The sequence below is a fragment of the Poecilia latipinna genome, unplaced genomic scaffold, assembly GCF_001443285.1.
Source record: "Poecilia latipinna isolate Pla-1442-1.1 unplaced genomic scaffold, P_latipinna-1.0 Scaffold1313, whole genome shotgun sequence".
NCBI lineage: Eukaryota > Metazoa > Chordata > Actinopteri > Cyprinodontiformes > Poeciliidae > Poecilia > Poecilia latipinna.
In genome coordinates this window covers 114,426-134,365 of record NW_015113929.1, presented here as the reverse complement: position 1 = coordinate 134,365, position 19,940 = coordinate 114,426, and the positions used below count along the sequence as shown (strand labels likewise).

The 19,940-nt window shown below is 40.2% G+C and overlaps 1 protein-coding gene across 2 annotated transcripts in view; it reads left to right on the top strand.

The window, feature by feature from the left end:
• Window positions 1–16,953, top strand: part of runx1t1 (RUNX1 partner transcriptional co-repressor 1) — a 98,387-nt gene extending 81,434 nt beyond the window's left edge. Inside the window, exons 7-12 of one of the 2 annotated variants that reach the window (XM_015055393.1) lie at window positions 4,559–4,821; window positions 7,225–7,313; window positions 9,441–9,636; window positions 9,944–10,012; window positions 13,213–13,403; window positions 14,478–16,953. In XM_015055393.1, coding sequence (XP_014910879.1) covers window positions 4,559–4,821; window positions 7,225–7,313; window positions 9,441–9,636; window positions 9,944–10,012; window positions 13,213–13,403; window positions 14,478–14,807 — 1,138 coding nt within the window. In that variant the 3' untranslated portion in view covers window positions 14,808–16,953. Of the gene's footprint in view, window positions 1–4,558; window positions 4,822–7,224; window positions 7,323–9,440; window positions 9,637–9,943; window positions 10,013–13,212; window positions 13,404–14,477 lie in introns of both variants that reach the window. The other variant, XM_015055392.1, reaches the window with a different exon arrangement.
• Window positions 16,954–19,940: the final 2,987 nt, after the last annotated feature.

Genomic DNA, 19,940 nt, shown 5'->3' with positions numbered 1-19,940 from the left:
GTGTGTGTGTGTGTGTGTGTGTGTGTGTGTGTGTGTGTGTGTGTGTGTGTGTGGGAGGGTGTATCCAGTGTGGAAGTGTGAGTTCAGTCTTGTGTGAGAGCCTGGGGAGACGGGCTGATAACACATACAGATGAGGCTCCAGCACCGTTATGGCTGGCTAAGCACCTCGAGTTTCTGCTTACCTCCACTCTGCCTTCCCACAACTCTTCCCAGAATATTGGAATCTCAGTGAAAGTCCTTAATTTCGAACAATTCTCTGCTCTGTCAATGCATGCTGATTACTACAATCATAGTGTCATCGTCAGGTAAAAATCTGGTATCTGCAGTTTTATTTTTTTGTGCGTTTTCTTTTGTGAAAATCATCTCTATTGGTTACGCATCACATTTATTTGTGTTTCATTGATGAATGTCTGCTGAAATGTATAAAAAGCGGCATGCAACTTTGACTAAACTGTGTGAATTTTCTTTAAGATGACAGAAGTTTTACTTTTTTTCCTGAAAAGTTACAATTTCGGACAAGATTTTTACCCAGCAGCTACGACATGCGGATATCAGAAACATCATTAAAATATATACACACAACAAAGTCATTATCACTCTAAAAAGCCTATTGAAAATTAACATTTTATACCAGTTGCAAGTTCATGTTGTCAAGACAGACCCTGTTTTTACTTAAGATGATAAAAAACAACATATCTTTAAATGCATTACAGGTAATTTGTAATTTAACAAAAGGTTCCCAGAGTAATTTTTATGTTTGGCAAGATATGTTTGGATAGAACTTAGTATTGACTCAAGTTTTCTTTGCATAAAATTAAAATAGATTTGATTATCCAAAACACTGAGGTGCGACTGAAATGGAAGGACAAAGGAAATAAGTAAAAAGGAAAATACTTTTTCACAGCTGAGAGTCCTGATAAATGCCTTCAAAGGTCTCTCTCTTCGCAAGGAAGTGTATTTATTAAATCACAGCCAGAGCTGGAACTGAACTCAACATTTGGACCTCCGAGAAGACTTTACAAGAGAACTGATTGTTTGGAGGCGAATCAAGGCAGCAAAGCAACGTTGAGATTGAATTCCCACATTAATGGAGAACCTTTTAGAAGAGGTTGTCTTCTCTGTCTGCGCCATGAAATTAAGTATTGCAATTGTGCAAGCTAAAAGCTATAAAATGGTTTGTAAAATGGTAGAACATACTGTGGGCTGAGTGTATTTTATTCTGAATGAGCAGAGTCATACTCAAGAGAAAATAGCGTGCAAAACGTTGAAAGAAAATATCTTCTACTTACTGTTAAATATTGCGGATGGGTGGATGATGCTTTAAACTAGTGGCAGTAAACAGTCTCTACTTGTTGGAACGTTAATAGATGCAAGTTCTGGAAGCGCACATCACACTGTTGGCACAAACAAGCGGCCGCAGACATAAAGAGGATTCCTCTCACACCAATATTCCGACCTTCGCGCCGTCGTCATGTAAGGTGAAGGTTTTCCCTGCCCCTCGAAGGCTTTTAATTTAATCATCATCAGGAATCTTTGGACAACCCTCACAGGAGCCGAGCACACGGGCTGGCAAAAGAACCTCGCAGAGGCTCAAAGGCTTTTTGTGTTTTTTTTCTGGAAGAACAAGTAAAAATCCCCCAAACGAGAACTGAGGGACTTCTAGCTGCTAGAAAAAAAAAAAAAAAAAAAACTTGTTACAAGCTGTGATACTTGCCAGAGAGAGTGTGGCTGCATACTGTCCGTTCAGGGGGGAAGCAGAGTGTTTTGTTATTTTTAAAACTGCACAAGAAACTTTCCCAGTAAAACCTCAGAAATGATCTTTTTTTTCATCCTTTTTTACATTATTTTAGTGACAAATTACAGAAAAACCTTGCTGGTCAGTTTAAGTTTAACCAAAGAGCAAATCTGAATAATTACTGAAAACTGATGCCTATTTGTATAATTTAGATTTTTTTTTCTATTCAATATAAAAAATAAAAAAAATAAAAAAAAATTCCCCTCTCACCCTCCATGGGTGGTCTCTTTCATCCTCTGAGCTCGGGTCCTCTACCAGAGGCCTGGGAGCTTGAGGGTTCCTCCAGTATCTTGGCTGTGCCTAGAACTGCACATTTCTGGACTGAGATGTCTGATGTTGTTCCTGGGATCTGTTTGAGCCACTGCTCCAGTTTGGGGGTGACTGCCCCGAGGGCCCCGATGACCACAGGCACCACTGTGGTCTTCACCTTCCAGGCCTTCTCCAGTTCCTCTCTGAGGCCCTGGTATTTCTCCAGTTTCTCATGCTCCTTTTTCCTGATGTTGTAGTCACTTGCTACATCCACCACAACGGCTTTCCTCTGTTCTTTATCCACCACCACAATGTCCGGTTGGTTCGCCATCTTGTCTGTCTGGATCTGGAAGTCCCACAGGATCTTAGCTCGGTCATTCTCCACCACCTTTGGGGGTGTCCCCCACTTTGACCTCGGGGCTTCCAGTCCATATTCTGCACAGATGTTCCTGTACACTATGCCCGCCATTTCGATGCAACAAAATATAGTTTTTACTTTCTGAATGAATTGCAAGGAAAACCATCTTAATTAAATAAGTTATATTTTGTTAGTGTATTAAAATAAAACGAAGAATAGCCTAACATTACAGAACTACAACTGAAAATCTGAAAACATCGATGCTCCCAGATTACGGGAAACAATTGCATATAAACATCAATCCAACTTCCAACCATTAGACATGTTGTTCTGTTTTTGAACACGTCCGAGTGTAAAAGCACACCACATTGAATGGCCTCACACTTTTGCTAGTAGAGTAAGATCAGAGTCCTGCATGTTTTGCTCCAGAGCACCATATTCGAGTGTAACTATATGGGAATGCTAAGCAGCCTCGTGTAGTGAACAGTTATTAGTTATTTCGATGAGTACCAAAGGTAAAATCTCAACGTGAGAACTGTTGTTGTTCCACAGCTCTGCTGTAAAACGAGATTTCTGATGTGTCAAAACAAGCACTAATTGGCCACGCCCACGTTAGTTTTAGTTAGCATTAGCCTTAACGCGCCTGAATCACTGTGCAGAACTTGACTGAAGGCTGCAGTCAATTAGTGATTCAGTCATTTGATTCAGCGATTCAAGTGATATTCAACCAGGAACGCGTCTTCACTGGCCGTCCTGGAGCTGAACTTTAAGTTAGACCCTTATCTCAACTGGGAAGTGTCCAGAGGATTCCCATCCTTGACAAATCCAGCATGTTCAGTGACAAAATTGAACTGTTGAAGAAGGTAAGAGAATCTCCACCGCAGTTGCATCTGCTGACGTTTCACTCTGATTAAAAGTAGCTGAACGAAAAGCCAACGTGTTTCTAATAAAATAAGGTTTGCTTACACCTTTTGTTCCTCCTCTGGCTTCATTTCAGACACCTCATAGATACAGAAAACAACTCATTTTGAGTCCGCTTCCATGAAAGAACACTTACTCATTTGATGCACTCGCTGATTAGAAAATAGATCCCAATCGGGAACGGTCACCAACTGATTTCTCTGCTGCATTTCTAATCGGAATGCCCGTTTTTTTTTTTTTAGCTATAAACAAGAATGTGCTGGCACGCATGAGCAAACTGTGCATGAATGTGACCGCAAGGTTGCATGTTTATTCTCTGGTGTCTATAAGACGCAAACGTTGTTGCAGCAGGAAAGCTGGGGAGAGACGCGCGCGTGGGAGGAGGTGGATGGATGAGTCGAGGGAGACGGAGAGATGGACGGATGGAAGAAAAGAGCATATGGAGAGCTGTGGATGAGCATTAGGAGCCCATAAAAACAGCTCATTAAGAAGTTCAATCTGTTCATCGGAGAGAGAGATGGGAAGGAAGAGAAGCGAGACAGAGGGGGGAGAGAGGAAACCAGGGGACTCTTGATAGCAGGGGAGGTTGGCAGGTTTTAACTGTGAACTGACAAAGCTGAGAACACACACAAAAACATACTGTCGGCACATATGTGCAAGCACGCACTCACACACACACGCGCGCGCAAACACACCTGGCCACATTAATCTTCTGAAACAGGCGAACAAAAATCCACCTGATCCCCTTGAAACTCCTTGTGTGAGTCTGCATGTGTTACTTTTGGTGAGTGAGGTTTAATTGTTTATGTATAAATTTAACTTGTTTTCAATGGAACGAAGCCCCTCGACGATTCAGGTAACACAACCTGTCGTGGCAATTACTTCATCTGGTAGGAGGTTGCACTTACACTGGAGCGACAGCTCCAGGGCCTGCACCAGTCGTTATACTCCTTTATAGGATAAATCTAGTGAGCAGGTGCTGCACCACATATTTTTTTTATTTATTTTTATTTTTTTTACAAATGAGGTGTGATATTGACATCATTTGTACCTGTATCATTATCTCACCTCTCCTCATGTGTTGTGATTTGTTACATCTCTTTGTTTTCTGGTACAAGAGATCGAAGACACATTTGGTGTCACATTCTCTCATCAAGTCCTGTTATCACGATTTTTCAAATGCAAAAAAAAACAAAAAAAAAATACGTAATTCGTCATTCTGCGTTTCTGCTCAGAACCAAAGAGAACGGCTTCGAGCGAGACGGCGCCATCCACCCAGACGTCCACCCGAGCAAACGGCCCTGCACCATGAGCCCCGCCCAGCGTTTCAGTCCGTCCAACGGACTCTCCTACCAACCCAACGGGCTGCCCCACCCGGGACCCCTTCCTCCGCAGCACTACAGGCTAGACGACATGGCCATCGCCCATCATTACCGTGACACGTACAGACACGCAGCCTCCAATCACAGAGAAATCCGAGAGCGAGCCAGGCCTATTGGTAAGGATGGTTTTGTTTTTGTTTTTTGGGTTTGCTGAATTTTTTTTTTTTTTGGGTTTTTGTCTCCTTGTTTATATAACTTTATATCATAGACACAACATGCTGGTACACCACGAGTGGCCGGCTTTCACAACACTGCCGTCTATGAACAGATCTAGAGCATTTGTAGTACATTCAGTCGAATCATGTAGAGATTCTAGTTCATTGCATTAACTGGTACATTCGTAAATTTAGCATGTTGGATCGCTGTTTTCCTTTCTCCGGGACGGTTGGTGTCAAAAGGCGTAAATAAATAATGTCATTTATAATCTGCAAACAGGTTGGTAACAAACAAATCATCCCTCACACCTGGTTTGTACCTGTGCTTCTCAAGACAGAGGCGTCCGTCTGCACGCGGTCAGTAGGGAGCATACTGAGCAGTCATGCACACCCCTATTTCTGTAAATAGGGAGTGCGACTGCTGCTCAGTAGCATATTCATATTCATTTTTATGGAGACTATGCATATAAACACATAGGAAATAATTATTGCATACAGATAAAAAAAAAAAAATGGCCAAAAAGCACAAGGTCAAGCTGCGTAGCTTAAGCCGTATCAGGAATGAACTGTGTTCTTTTTTTCTGCTACCACTTGTTGAATACATACGGATTTGATCTGCAGCGACATCCACTGCAGATGTCGCTGCAGTGGATGTCGCTGCATAAAGGTAAACCCGAGTCGTGAGCAAGTCTGTCCTCAACCACGTCTTCATCTGGCGCGCTTGTTTTCTTGTGCCCCGTCGGCTCAGCTTTACCCGCCCGTCTGCTGGCCGAGTCGCGGAACAAAGAAACTGTAATTGAATTTAGACGTCTGAAAGTATTTTAGACTCGGCACCTCATAAACGCGAAGAAATAATGGATGCCGATCAAAATAATAAAAAAAAAAACTACCTCTTGTTTTTGTGCTTTTGAGTTTCCCGCAGCCTTACATGCTTTGTGTTGCTCTGCAAAGCAACACAAAGCATGCCGTGCTTTGTGTTGCATAAGTGAAAAATGTCAATTTATGCAACATTTTTCTTCTCTGATTAGGAAACCTTTTACTGAGCTTTGTAAAAGGTTTTTTTTTTTTTTTACCTGATTAAAATAAAGGTAATTTGGATAATTCAATATACTATTCCACTAAAGCCAAAGTTCATTTATTGAGAAACCTGGTCCTCAGGGGCGTGTCTCTGCTCAAGTCAAATGATTGTGTTTGTTTGCTTGTTTCTTGGCATCTCTGCAGATTCCTCCTGCTGATTTAAATCTGATTTATGACAAAATGAAAATCTCTAGAAGTTTGATACTAGTTTAGGTTTGACTAAATCTTAATGAAAGTTAATGACTGATAGACCTCTGATGCTTCATCTGTCCTACTTCTTTTTCAACTAAGAAGTAGGACATGAATAAAAAAACAACATAATAAAGACATTTTCTGCATACAAGCTAAAACTGGGAAAAGTATTACTTAAAAGCCTGAACCTTGGCAGATGTCTAAGGAAACATCAACAGCCCTTTTGTCCAGGATTTTATGTTTATAAACTGTAATTTATGCAAAAGAATTGTCGTCGCGGATTTCCTAGAAGGAGCTTGTTCTACTGCCTTTATACATGAAGTAAATCCTCTTTCTTAGCCGTGTTTTTACCTGCGATTGCAAAAGAAATTACACGTGATTTTAAGCATTTTGACGCATCTCTAGCAACAACAGCAGAAGAGTGGACGTAAAATTGTCTTCAGCGTTCAGATTACGCTTCCTCTTTAAGTCCTGCTTGTGGCTTCTTGGTATTTTTGCACTATTTAGACTTCATTCGTCAGAATCGCATGCTTTTAGTCGTGTGGTCAGAGAGATCATGTTACTGTTTAATGAAGGGCTACAACTGGCCTCAGTGTTAAAACTGCCTCTGTTGCTCAGATGAAAGACTGTTATTCCTGCTTCCCAGAAAAAACCCAGTTTATGTCTACTGGAGGACAAAAATGCAGAGCTGCAGCCACTATTGCTACATTTTAACGTCGTGTTTTAATATGAGAGACATTTTTTTTTTTCTGCATATGCCAAGTTGTGATGAAGCTGTAAAGGACTCTTTTCTAAATATAGGAGAGACATTTACCATGTCTCCAGCCGGTGATGGATGTTAACTGGACGAGAAGTTCAGTCATTTGCCCTCGGGGTGCTGGAGAGATATGGAGACCGCAAAGAAAGGAGGGCAGGGAGGAAAAATGGATGCAGAGAGGGGGGACATAAAAGAGGGACAAAATGGAAAAATGGAGAAATGATAGAAGGAGAATGACAAAGTAATGTTACATCAATTGTTGCTCTTAGTTGTAGTGACTCTTTTTCTCTGTTTCCATTTGTTTTTTTGTTTTTTTACTTTTTTTTTTGTTACTGCAGGTATGCATGCAGGGAGCAGGCAGGAAGAGGTGATCGACCACAGACTGACAGACAGAGAATGGGCTGAGGAGTGGAAGCACCTTGACCATGTAAGAAAAGTAATAACATTTTTATTACTATTCTTTCTTTGTAAGTAACATTTGATAGTGTTTGTCGTGTTGTAGTAAAACATTTATCCCACTGGACTGCGGATCAGAGAGCTGTGTTATTATTATTATTATTATTATTATTATTATTATTATTATTATTATTATTATTATTATTAATGTGTTTGTTGTGCCTTGTTTATTCGTAAGAAAAATATATATATTACCAAGTTAAAAAAAAATGTAGGTTAATAATGTCGTCTGCTGAAGATAGGAGTTAGGAATCTTTATTTTTTATTTGCTATCAGTAACATAAATTATTGATTTTGCAGGTATGTTCAGACTCGCATTACATTTTTGCAGCTTGCAGATATTGTGCGTCGTTTATATTTTATGGCATTTGTTTATTTTCTAGAAGTGAAACCAGCACAAAATGAAAAGACTGAAAATATGCTGACACTCCTCGTTGTTAATCTAATGTTTTGCATGAGGGGTTGATACTCAATATGCTTTTTCACATTTTTGTCACATTATTACGACATATTTCATATGACAAACTGGGTTTGTCACATGAAATCAGGCTGTATAGACAGTAAATAGTGATTACGTGTAATTTCATCGCTTGTTACACCTTATGAAATAGATTATAGAGCAATATCTCGAGTTTTGGACATCTCGTGAGGCGCTGCGTAGTCCTACCAAGACGTGGCCGTACATCTAAACTGACAGGCCAGGTGAGGAGAGCATTAATCAGGACAGAAGCGGAAACTCTGACAGAGTTGCAGATATCCCCTTCTCGGGAGGGAGAGGCTTGCAACGGGACCACTACTAGTCGTCCACTCCACACATCTGGTCTGAATCAAAGTGTGGTATAAAGAAAGTGGCAGTTTGCTGCAAGCCATGCAGGGGCCCAGCAAACATGTGAAAGTCAGTGCTCTGATCAGAGGAGACCAACACGGTACATTTGACCAACATGCGAAAAGCTGAGGTTGAAAACCAGCAGCGAATGTCAACCTGAATACACAACACCGTGGTGGCCGTAGGGAGTCGTGGGGTTTCGTTTTCATTTCAGCGGGGAAGCTGATTAGAGGTGATGGGGGAGAAGAACGGGACTAATTTCAGTTCTTGAAGGCAGCCTGTCAGAGGACGCAGCACCGTCCAGCAGGACATCGAGCGTAAGCACACAACGTCGGATGGGCAATGGAAAGATTTCGATCCAGATATGCTGATGTGCTGAGAGTCCAGTCGAGGTCCAGACATGAATCCAACTGAGAATCTGTGGCATTTATGAACTTAGTGTTCATAAATGTTCTCCATCCAGCTGACTGAGCCCGGGTTATTATGAGAAGCTAAATGGACAAACATTTCAGTCTCTACCTTTAAAAAGCTGCTAGAATCTGAATACAGCACAAAAGAATCCAAACCACAGTCTTCAAAACTCTGATAGTAAACAATCAGTTCTTCATGGACCCTTCAGTTCTCTTTTAGAAATATCCCCTATGTTTGTGTTCTTTTTATCCAGGTTCTGCTGGAGGTTTCTTCCTGTTAAAGGGAAGCTTTTCCTCTCCACTGTCACGACATGCATGCTTAGCACGAGGGATTTCTGCTTCAATGACTTGATAGATTCTAATTAGGTAGAAAATGTTTTGAATTCATTTGAATAACGAACTGATTTTTCCACACATTTTGATAACCACGATCAAGTGGAATGTAAGCCTGAATGGATTGAAATGACTTGTTTTTGTAAAGTGTCTTGATATTACATATTCAACTGAGTTGAGTTCAAATCTAGAACATATATTGATCTTTTTTGTTCTTAACATGGCAAAATTGTGAAAATATAACGTTTGAAAGGCACTGTAATTCTTGTAGAAGCTTTCGACTTGCGTATCACCATTTTAAATATAGTAACTGTTCAGATTTTTTATTTACTTACTGATGACTTAATAAGCCCGTGACAGAAATACGTCACGGGCCACCTGAAGTGAAAAAAATAAATGAATAAATAGTTGACAATAAAAACGTAACGGTACACCTTTCCAAAATTGCATCTCAGCTGAAATTAAATGAACCGTGCCTTTGTTTCTATGTGTTAACCCAGCGCTTTGTCTTGTCTTTTGTCCTGCCCAGCTGCTGAACTGCATCATGGACATGGTGGAGAAAACGAGGCGCTCGCTGACGGTGCTGCGGAGGTGCCAGGAGGCCGACCGCGAGGAGCTCAACTATTGGATTAGGCGTTACAGCGACGCCGAGGAGCTGAAGAAGGGGGCGTCCAGCGGGCAGTCGAGGCAGCAGAGCCCTGCAGCACAGGAAAATGCAACGTCAGGTAAAAAACAAATCACAGGTTCCAAAGCTTTTACCAAAACAGAGCCTGCAAAGGATCTCATTCTGTGGGCTTTAAATTCGAAGCATGTTTTTGTTGCTTTAATACAAATAAATGTGCTTGGTACTGTATTACTGCTTTGCTTTTTAAGAGTTTAATTATTTAATGGTTTACTTGTCAACTTTGTTGTCTTCATCAACAAATAAACAGTAAAAAGTATCACCAAAAAAAAAAAAAAAGAAAAAATCCACATTGTTTGTTGGACAATCTTTTCACAGTATGAGATTCATTTTCCTTGTTTCCTCTGCAGAAATTCACAGGGAGCTTCTGCACCGGCCCGTGTCTGGTTATGTCCCAGAAGAGATCTGGAAAAAGGCTGGTGAGCACCACTTCCACGCTGAACTCTTTACTGCTTCCAAGACCTCCACTTTGATCAAATCAAGGCTGGATTTATTTATTTTTTTTTCCACTTTGATGGAGAGTGAGTGTAGGTTGACGAAACGTACCGGTTTAAATGTCAGTGCAGACCTGGAAGAACTCTAAGAGAAATGTTGCGTACCCCCTTTAGTGCAAGTTGGGCAAAATTCCTTTATGGTGCGCGTTGATTTAAAAGTTTCCTATTTCTCCTAGTTTTGGATGCACTTTGTTAATGGTGTATTCACTCAGAAAGGGTAATGCTCAACCATTACTGAGAGTGATGTTCAGCGTCTCGGTTAGGGAATCTGATATTATATTGTCAGTCATTGTTTGTTTTAAATCTGGTGCCAGTGTGATAATAGAGGTTGACCAAGACAACTACATAGATTAGATTACATTATATACATAGATTACGTACATTAGATTACATGCACAACAGTTTCTGAAGTTTTGCTCTTAAAATGAACAAAACATTCAGATTTAGGCAGACAGAGAAGCATTAAATAGGGAACGATTCAACTTTTTATTGTTATTACTCTTAGGTTTTAAGTTCTTGGAATACCTAAGGTAGATACTTAGTATGGAACTGGTTACCGCCAAACATGTGTAGAAATAGATTCTATAAGGTTAGTATATTTTGGACTCTGACTGCTTGTTTAACTGATACAGTCTTTGCGATTCCTCAGTGAGTCGCAATATCAACCGTTTGTGGTTTTCAGCTGCTGTGGTCTTTCTGCTTCAAGGTCCAACATGTTCTTTGCTCAGAGACAGTTTTTGACAGAGCTGTGGGAATGATTTGTTGTTTGAGCTACTGTTGTCTTTCTATCATCCTGAAACAGTCTACTTATACTCCTTTGAACTCTGAACTTTGAACTCTGTTCAAAGCACTGGTGTTGGATTGTTGTTTTTTTCTTCTTTTTTTGGTAGTGATTAATATCCCAGCAGGTCAGCAGTTCCTCAGTTTATCAGACCATGTCTGTCTTTTGAGTTGCTTGCACGAGATTGGTCGAATTGGTATTTGATGGCGAGCAACTGAACTGGCGATGCTAATAAAGAGCCGACGAGTCTGTGGGATTATAAAATCCCATTAAGTTGCATTGTAAAGAGGAGCTTAAGGCGTCATTATGTCTAATAAAAGTGACACAGAAATGATCCCCAATGGCAGGACGAGGAGAAGAACTGTGTTACAAGAACCTTTTCCTTATTTCACCTAATGGAAACTGTAGAAAACTGTATCAACCTGTGGAGAAAAGAAGAAGTAATAAAGGTGTATCTAATCGACGCTTATGAGTGTGTACACTCACCGACATGGCTGCCTTGAAGAACTGGAAGGAGTCCACTTGGTATTCAGCGTCAGTGACAGATTATATGTGCCTTTTAAAGTTGCTGGAGAAAAGAAATCGCCCCCCTTGCTTGACCATGCATGATGTGTGTGATACTCAGAACAAGTAATATGCATTTAAATTGAATTGAGTAACACCGCTGGAGCTCCTACTGCTCTCCAGGACTCTCCCTTTCCCTCTCCGGCTTTGATCGATCTTCCATCTCAGGCATTCGGCGTGTAATCACGATTCAATGCACAAGGCTTATATCTCTAGGTGCCAGAGCAATTTTTATGACTTCAGTCAGCACAGTAGGTTAAAGACAAAACCACCCTGGTTTAAATGTTTTCTTCAATCAGATTTGGGAAAAACGTATATGGAAAAGTACACATTTCGTGTCACATCGACAACATTTTGCACGTACGATACATCTGTAACATGTACAAATAAGGCAACTCAACCATTTAATAAAATATAAAGCTGTTTGTATGTGTGTGTATATATATATATATATATATATATATATATATACACACATATATAAACAGGCTTGCTATTTTTCATTTACCCTTTTTCTGAGGAGAAACTGATATAAATGTAACCCAGAGAGAATTGCAAAAAAAAAAAAAAAAGATTTTTTTTTTTTTTTTTTAATACAATGGCGAGCGGCCGTGGATACATCTGTTTGAAACAGGCAAATGTTTACAGTTAGTGATAAATATTCAAGCACCTTGCACGGTTTCCTGCCGCTTCTCCCACTTCCCCTTCACCGCGTGGGCCTCTGGGATCACAATGGAAATGCATAATTTAAATGTAAATTGGCCGATTTGCATACACAATTAGTCAAGTTACAGGCATGACGGGAACAAACACAAAAAGCCCTCCTTTTGCTTTGACAGGGTTCTGTCGTTTAATATCCACACTCAAGGTCATTCTTTGCTCTAAACAAATGTAAAATAACACACTGGGAAAGCCTGAAAGCGCTGTGTTATTATCTGGAATGAAATGACTTGTTCTTTTGTATGTTTTTTGGGGGGGGGGTTTCACCTAAACATAAAAGATGCATGTTTAGTTTGCTTCCTAAATAAGATATCTATCGTCAACTTTACCATAAAACATTGACATTTAGAGGCTATAGAGTGTGATGCAAGAAAATCTGCTTATTTATTCAACATATATTTGGTGCTGTCAGTAAAGATGTATAAAACTCACAAAATAGATGAACCTTTTAGAGAAAACAAAAAAAAAAACATTCTTTAATTTGACTAAGCTTGGCTACTGCATTGATTTGGTCATACTTTTGGGATTGTTGTCCTTCTAGATCTATTTTCCATTTTTATTTGTAACGATCTCTTGGACTCTAAGCAAAGTTACCACCTTGTGATGAGAAACAGGCATCATAGTTCCTCTGTCGTTTTCCAAATATCTGGTGAAACACATTTTTCCAGAGTCTCAGTGAAGTTTACCAAACTCCACACATTTACATTTTTACAGTAGGATGTACGAGGTTTAAAAATACTTCAAAACTACACACTAAAACAAAATACAAAATGATACAGGTGTCTAATTTTTAGGACTTTGTTTGGGTTTGTTTTTTTTTAATAGTGCTGCAAAAATTTTAATTCTACATTTCAAGGCTTTTCTTACACGTATTTCTGAATGAACACTGAATGGCATTCTCTCCTCCAGGTGACTTCTAGATCGACAAGAGTAAACATTTCGTAGATAACATCATAAAATTTGAACTTGTGTTAGCTGACACATTCATTTTTAAAGAAAAAAAAAAAAAAAAAAATCCAAAGAAACGCACGAAACTCACTTGTTTCCAAACTCCTTCCAGAAGAGGCGGTGAACGAGGTCAAGCGACAGGCCATGTCTGAGCTGCAGAAGGCCGTGTCGGAGGCCGAGCGAAAGGCTCACGAGATGATCAGCAGCGAGCGGGCGAAGATGGAGCGCACGGTAGCTGAGGCCAAACGTCAGGCGGCCGAGGACGCGCTCTCCATCATCAACCAGCAGGAGGACTCCAGCGAGGTACCTGTAACCCTGGATACGGCGTCGAATTCTGTCTCGATGCATTTCTGCTCCAGAGGCTTTCAAATAAGACGGCTGATAGGACTTTCTTATATACGGCGGGGGGGAAATCTGCATGATTCCTTTAGGAGAATCTGATGAAACATCTTTTGCAAAGGTCAAATATGCCCAGCTTTAAATGTTCAGGATATAGCAGGAGAGTAACATACAGGCATCGGCTGTTTTAATTTCCCTCCGTCTTCTTTGTTTCACGCCAGAATGCAAAGGACGTTGTTTCTAATTCAGCTGAGAGGGAGTAAGGAAAGCGGCCCTCCTTTGCTAATGACCACTGGAGACCTTGAGGTTTTAATCAGTTAAGTGAGAGGGAAATATGGCTCACGTCTGACATTAATTGGTGGAGTGATGCTTGTGAAAGAGAAGCGTCTCGGGGGAGAACTTTTAGAGGTTGCGTGTAACTCTGCTCTCCCATTTCCTGTGGATGTACAGCAACCCTGAAATGCTTCTAAGACATCTAGGAGGTCTTTGTGTCGAAAGAAAAGACTTCTAGATCTACTTTTGCTGTCTTGTACATATAAGCGCACAGGCATGTTTCATTTTATATAGAGTTTCACAAACCACAGTTTATGTGTTTTTATTGTAATTTTGCTTTCCCAAATCTCACTTTTGTGTTTGCTCATGTTGTGTTTTCAAATGGAAAGCTGATGTGTGACCCACTCTGAGTTTATACTTTATTAGTGCTGCAGAATGGATTAAGACCACTTAGACTGGATGAATGGTTTCTCTGAACATCAGCTTCCAAGTCTTGCCACAAATCTCCAATGGATATAGGTCTGGACTTTGACTAGACCAATCTAGCCCTTCTATGCTTGATCTACAATGGGCTTAATGTTTATTTAGCGATTATTAATAAGTGATCGCTGTGGTAGATTACAGCTGTTCAACACAGTAACCAGATATATTTGCTGTAGTATTCAGAAGTTCATCAGCACAAACACACAAATATCTGAGTAATTATGAACCTACAGTTTCACTAATATGTTTTTTTTTTTTTTTCCTTCTCCGTATGTCCATCAGAGCTGCTGGAACTGTGGTCGTAAGGCCAGCGAGACGTGCAGCGGCTGCAACACGGCGCGTTACTGCGGCTCCTTCTGCCAGCACAAGGACTGGGAGAAGCACCACCATGTCTGCGGTCAGACCCTCCAGGCCCAGCAGCAGCAGCAGCAGCAGTCCAGCCAGCAGCAAGGAGGAGCTCCGGGCTCAGAGACTCCCGCTCCCATCAGCTCGTCAGCCTGCACTCCGAGCAGCGGCACCGGAAGTCCGGCTGTGACCCCGCCTGCCGCCACCCCGCGCTCGTCCACCCCCAGCACCCCGTCCTCCTCCGCCCTCGACGGCACGCCTCGCTAGGAAAGCTTCCCGTGTTCTTCAGTCGGTTCCTAAAACCCACAAACAGCATGACTTGTCCTCATCTTGACATTGCCTTGCAAAGATTCCGAGAAAACGCGGCTCGCGGACACGGACGGCGGCGCTTCTGTCTGACTTGCAACGTGGTTGAAGGAGGAGGAAGACGAGGTCCATAATCAGGTCATATTGACTTGCCATGACTTTAAGGAAACACAAAGATATTCTTTGTTTTGAATGAATGAATTTAAAATTAACATCCTTTTATCGCTACACTTCTTTACTCTTGTTGTTTGTCGTTGTACCTGTCGTTGTCAATGTCGTCATTGTAGCTCGTCTTACTTTCCCTTGTAAATATGAAAAGACTGGTAGGAGGAACTCGAGGCCTCCCCTTTACAAAGGTTTTATTTTTAATGCTTCAGTTAAGCTTTATTTCCTCTTGGTTCCAGACCTTACACCTAAGTTAACTTTACATACAGAGCAGATTGACCGAAGTGGTCAATGCTCACTGCAAATGAAGAGATTAGATTTTAATACAGGCTGATGAATAAATAAGGGATGGACTGAACCTCTGGCTTGCAGACCCAGCCGCCAAGAAATGGGCAGATGTGCAGCAGATTGCAAGTCGAGCCAGCTGTTCAGGCGGCATTATTTCCCTCTCACTTGTCGTAATATCCAGGTCAGTGGGCTGTGAAATCCGAATCCGAGTCCCCCCGAAGGACGCAAAAGGAAGACTTCTTGGACAGAATGCAAAAACTTTGCCCACAGCGCGCGCGCGCACACACTCACACAGGACGCACGGCGAAACGCCGCGCGTGCACGCACGCCCGGTTACAAAAGCTCTTTAACAACCAGAAAATGAGGTTATCATCTCACCTGCGAGACTGTCAGACATCTTCGATGGCAGCCGCTGGGCGGCTCAGACCTGGAAACCCAACAGTGCGCAGACACGCTCCTCCTCTCTCAACTTTTCTCCATGCTTTTTATTCATTTCCTGTAGATGTCACGCTGTTAAGCTTCCCGTCCTGGACACGTCACTAATGGTTATTTATTGAATATGTGTTGGACACTTGTGACAATGCATAGTACCTGGGGAAAAAAAAGTCACAGTTCAAACACGTCATAATTCCATCTCTAGCTAGAGCAAAAAGAGATAAAAAAAAGAGAAGTGTTACCTTTTTTAAGCTGCTTTTCTATTCTGTGTGTAGATGGTAGACTCTTTGTAGCTTCATTAATTTTTTTCCCCCTCACCCCAAGAAAAGACACAATATTATATCTCAGAGCTGCTACTTAATTTTGACCCAGATCTTGTCTGAGAACTAGCATGTTGCGTGGAATGCTAAGCTAAATGTTTTGTACAAGGGACATACAATGCTTGGAAAATGTATTTGCCCCTTTCAGATTTCTTCAATGTTTTAGTTTTTGTTTTTTTTTGTTACACCTAAATGTTAAGATCAGAATGGATTGCTTTTTGAGATTTTTTAGCCTACTTCATGTTGTCAGACAGGTGCTATTTAAGTGATTCCCTGTCTGGCAGAAATCATCCCTGGCTAAAGAGATTGAATTCAGATTTTTAAAAAATTGAATTTTTGTATTTACTCAGGATATCATTGTCTGATCGTGATCTAAAATATTTAGGAAACAAAAAAGCAAAAACAGGAGAAATCTGTCATAGGACAAGCACCTTTTCACGGCACTGTACATATATGTATTTGCACTGTCATGGAAATTATTTTGGCATGCTTCTTTTCGACATGTTGGAGCCATAATTCCTCAGAAATTTTGTAATCTGTATCAGCATTGTCACTCTTTTTATATTATGTTGAATTGATGCAGTTTTAACACATAAACACATCAAATTCATTTTTTTCCCTATTTAACATTCTAAGAATAGCACCCAAAATGTTTTTATTTAAATAGCTACACGCTGTGCATGTACATTACTGAAGATTTGTTAAATATTTGTTTTTTAGAAAAAATGCAAAACAACCCAAAAAAAGACAAAATACACAAAAAAAGTACTCTAACAAAGTGATTTTCCAAATGCAGAGGTGTAGACTTCGATTGACAGCTTTAACACTGCAAAGCACCAGGTCTCTCACACACACACACACATGCACACACATACACACACACACACACAGTATTACTACACAAGTTCAACATGAAACACCAAAAACAGCCAAAGACTGAAACCAAGGACCAAAATCCTGATGTAAACATGTTTTAAAAGGAGGTTTGTCCACTTACGTGTTATTTCAATATCACAAATTAATTTTTTTTAAGCCTTTGTGAATCTCAACTGTACCCATAATGGGAGAAAAAAGGAGGAAATACAACAAAAACTATTACATTTCACCAGGAGCAATAATACAGAATGTGACATGGTAAACATTTTGTTGAAGAATCGAGGTTAATCTTTCACTTCATGTTAGAGATGCACCGACCAGAGTGGCCAATTTCCCCAGTCTCTCCCAGCTTTGTTGTACAAATATTAATTTTAGCCAATTCCAGTCTCTCTTTAATAACTACAGTATAGGCAACATTTAAGATGTTGTCTAGACTTACTGTCTCAAGCCATTAATAATTTATTTAAGGCAATATCAATGTTGTCTCTGAATAGTAAAGCAAAAATTAAGTGGCTACACATTTCACATTTAAGTTATCTTCCACAACTTATATAGTGCTAAATATAAACTAACTTTTTGAAATGACTTTCCAAATCCAGCATCTTCCAATACAGACAGAGGTTGAAAGCTGAAAAAGATTATTTCTGAGCCTTCCTGTTATCTGCTGAACATTCTACTCTCCTGAAGCCTGAATGACTTGCATATAAACCTTACCAGTTGTAGAAAATAAGTATTTTTGAGTCTTCTTTTTCTCAGTAATATCTCCACTGTCTGCACCACCAGATAGCACTGTATTTTCCGGACTATAGAGCTCACCATACTATAAGCCACACCTACAAATTTTTTGGGGAAAAAATGGAAACGTACATATATAAGCTGCACCGGGCTAGAAGCCTCTGGTATTTGCGCCACACTCAGTTTTCCATAAGGACCCAGCAGAGGGCAGCAGAAGTATGAATCCTAATGAATCTGCTGGATTTATTAAGGACGCAGCCCTCCATCTCCACAGCCACGCTGAGCTGACGTGCAGTGGCTTCATTTCCATCCTGTACTGCCAGATCGATGGCCCTCAACTTAAAAGTTGCATCATATGAGTTTGAAAACATTTCTCCATCGTGCCTGCTATTAGTTTGTGTTTGTTTTAAATGAAAATCAGCACTTTCTTCTTTGATTTCTAATTTTAACTTCCAATGATTCACTTCCTGCTAAAGAGCCCCCCCTGGTGGTTGAAGAAAAATCCACAGAAAAGCCGCACCTGGCTGTAAGCCGCATGGTTCAAGGGGTGGGACAAAATGAGCGGCTTATAGTCCGAAAAATACGGTACTTATATTTGGTGCATTCAGGGATCAGGAAAGATATCATAATTTTGAAATTTACCCATCAGGACCTACTGAGTTGATGGTCTGACAGTTTCTCGGTGCATCTCTAGATCTAGTGTCCTTGTCGGCTTTAATTTTTAAGTTTTCACAATGTGAACGTAAAGCTGGACTTTTAGACCACCATCATTTGCATTTTCCTCCCCAAGTAGTTTATTTCAAATACAGGATTAAAACGATGACACTTTGTTGTAAATGTTCAATATAAGTAAAACAAACCTCCCATTTGCATTAGAAGAGCACTTACCCTGACATACTCAAAGGTTCTTCACCCCAAAACACCTTGGTGCTATACAGAAGCGTGTTACAAAAAAAAAAAAATTCTGACCTCAAGAAACAAGTGGAAGCCCACACAAATGTTTTGGGGCACTTTGCTCCCTCCAGAGTTTCTTGTTTCTTTCCTCATTGTCAAAATTTAACACCTGCACTCTTGAATTTGAAGGGTCACGTAGTCCAAAAAGGTGTCCAAGTCCCGACTTCTCAGAAGCTGCGACAAGACAGCCAAGCTGTTGGAAAACATTACAACAAATGACGAATATCTTCATTCTTCTATCAGGGCAAAAAATCTGAGTTAAAAGACAAAGAAATAAAAAAAAGAAAATAAACTAGTAGTCAACAATTCTTTGAGAAGCTCTATTTTACCTGTATTCCCTTCTCTAGCTGTGCTTTGCTACAAATTTCTATGTGGCAAACAAGTTTGTCTCACTCTACCTCTTAGAGCACGATAAGAGCATCAGTTGTGGCACTGATACTGGTCTAGTCTAAACCAAATGGACACAAGAGAACAGGAAAAATAAAAATCCAAAGTCGAAGCTCATACAGCTGCAAAACCATATCACTACTTGGTAACAATGCAGACCTCATAAATAAATGAAACATAAATGAATAGAAATAAGAAAAAAAAAGGAAAAAAAAAGCTTTTGTTATGTTCCTTTAAACCTTTGAGTACACCAAGAGTTTGAAATGTTTGAACAAATCTAAAAGTGTGTGCAAATTTTAAAGAAAATTGTTGTTTCTTATGTTTATGATATATAAAGTAAGATCACAGAGGAGAAATGTCTCTCTTGTTCTTCTTTTCATCCCTCTTTTCTCCTTTTGTCTGTTGTGAAGACATGCAGATGTGCTAGTCGAACCTGTCAGCCGGGGAATATACACAAAAAGGCAAATCTTGTGGAAAAAAAAAAAAGGAAAAATTAATAAATCAAAACTAAAATATAAAAATGAACGCCATTGATTTGGACTTGCCTATTATTTAAACTTCCTAGGAAATACGGAAACGATGCAGGGGCTGCGTAGCATTAACCAGAAGCAATGAGTTGAACTTCAAGGGGACGGGGAGGGTTTTCCTGGTCTGTTGGCAAAATGTAAAAAGGAAAAAAAAAAAAAAAAAAGTTCAAATAATTTGAAGTTGTTGTGCAATACTTTATTAAGATATAAAAACCACAGGTTAGTGGTAGGCTGACACATGGTGGTTTCTGAACCACTTAGAGTCAGTGTCTTCTAGAGAGCTTTCCAGTCTACTATGTCAGAACTGTGGTTTCTTGTTGATTTCATTCTTTTGATTTATCAATTTTGATTCTTTTCATTTTTTTGGGCTGTAAACTATGGTCTGTCAGTCTGTGAAACTTTGCAGT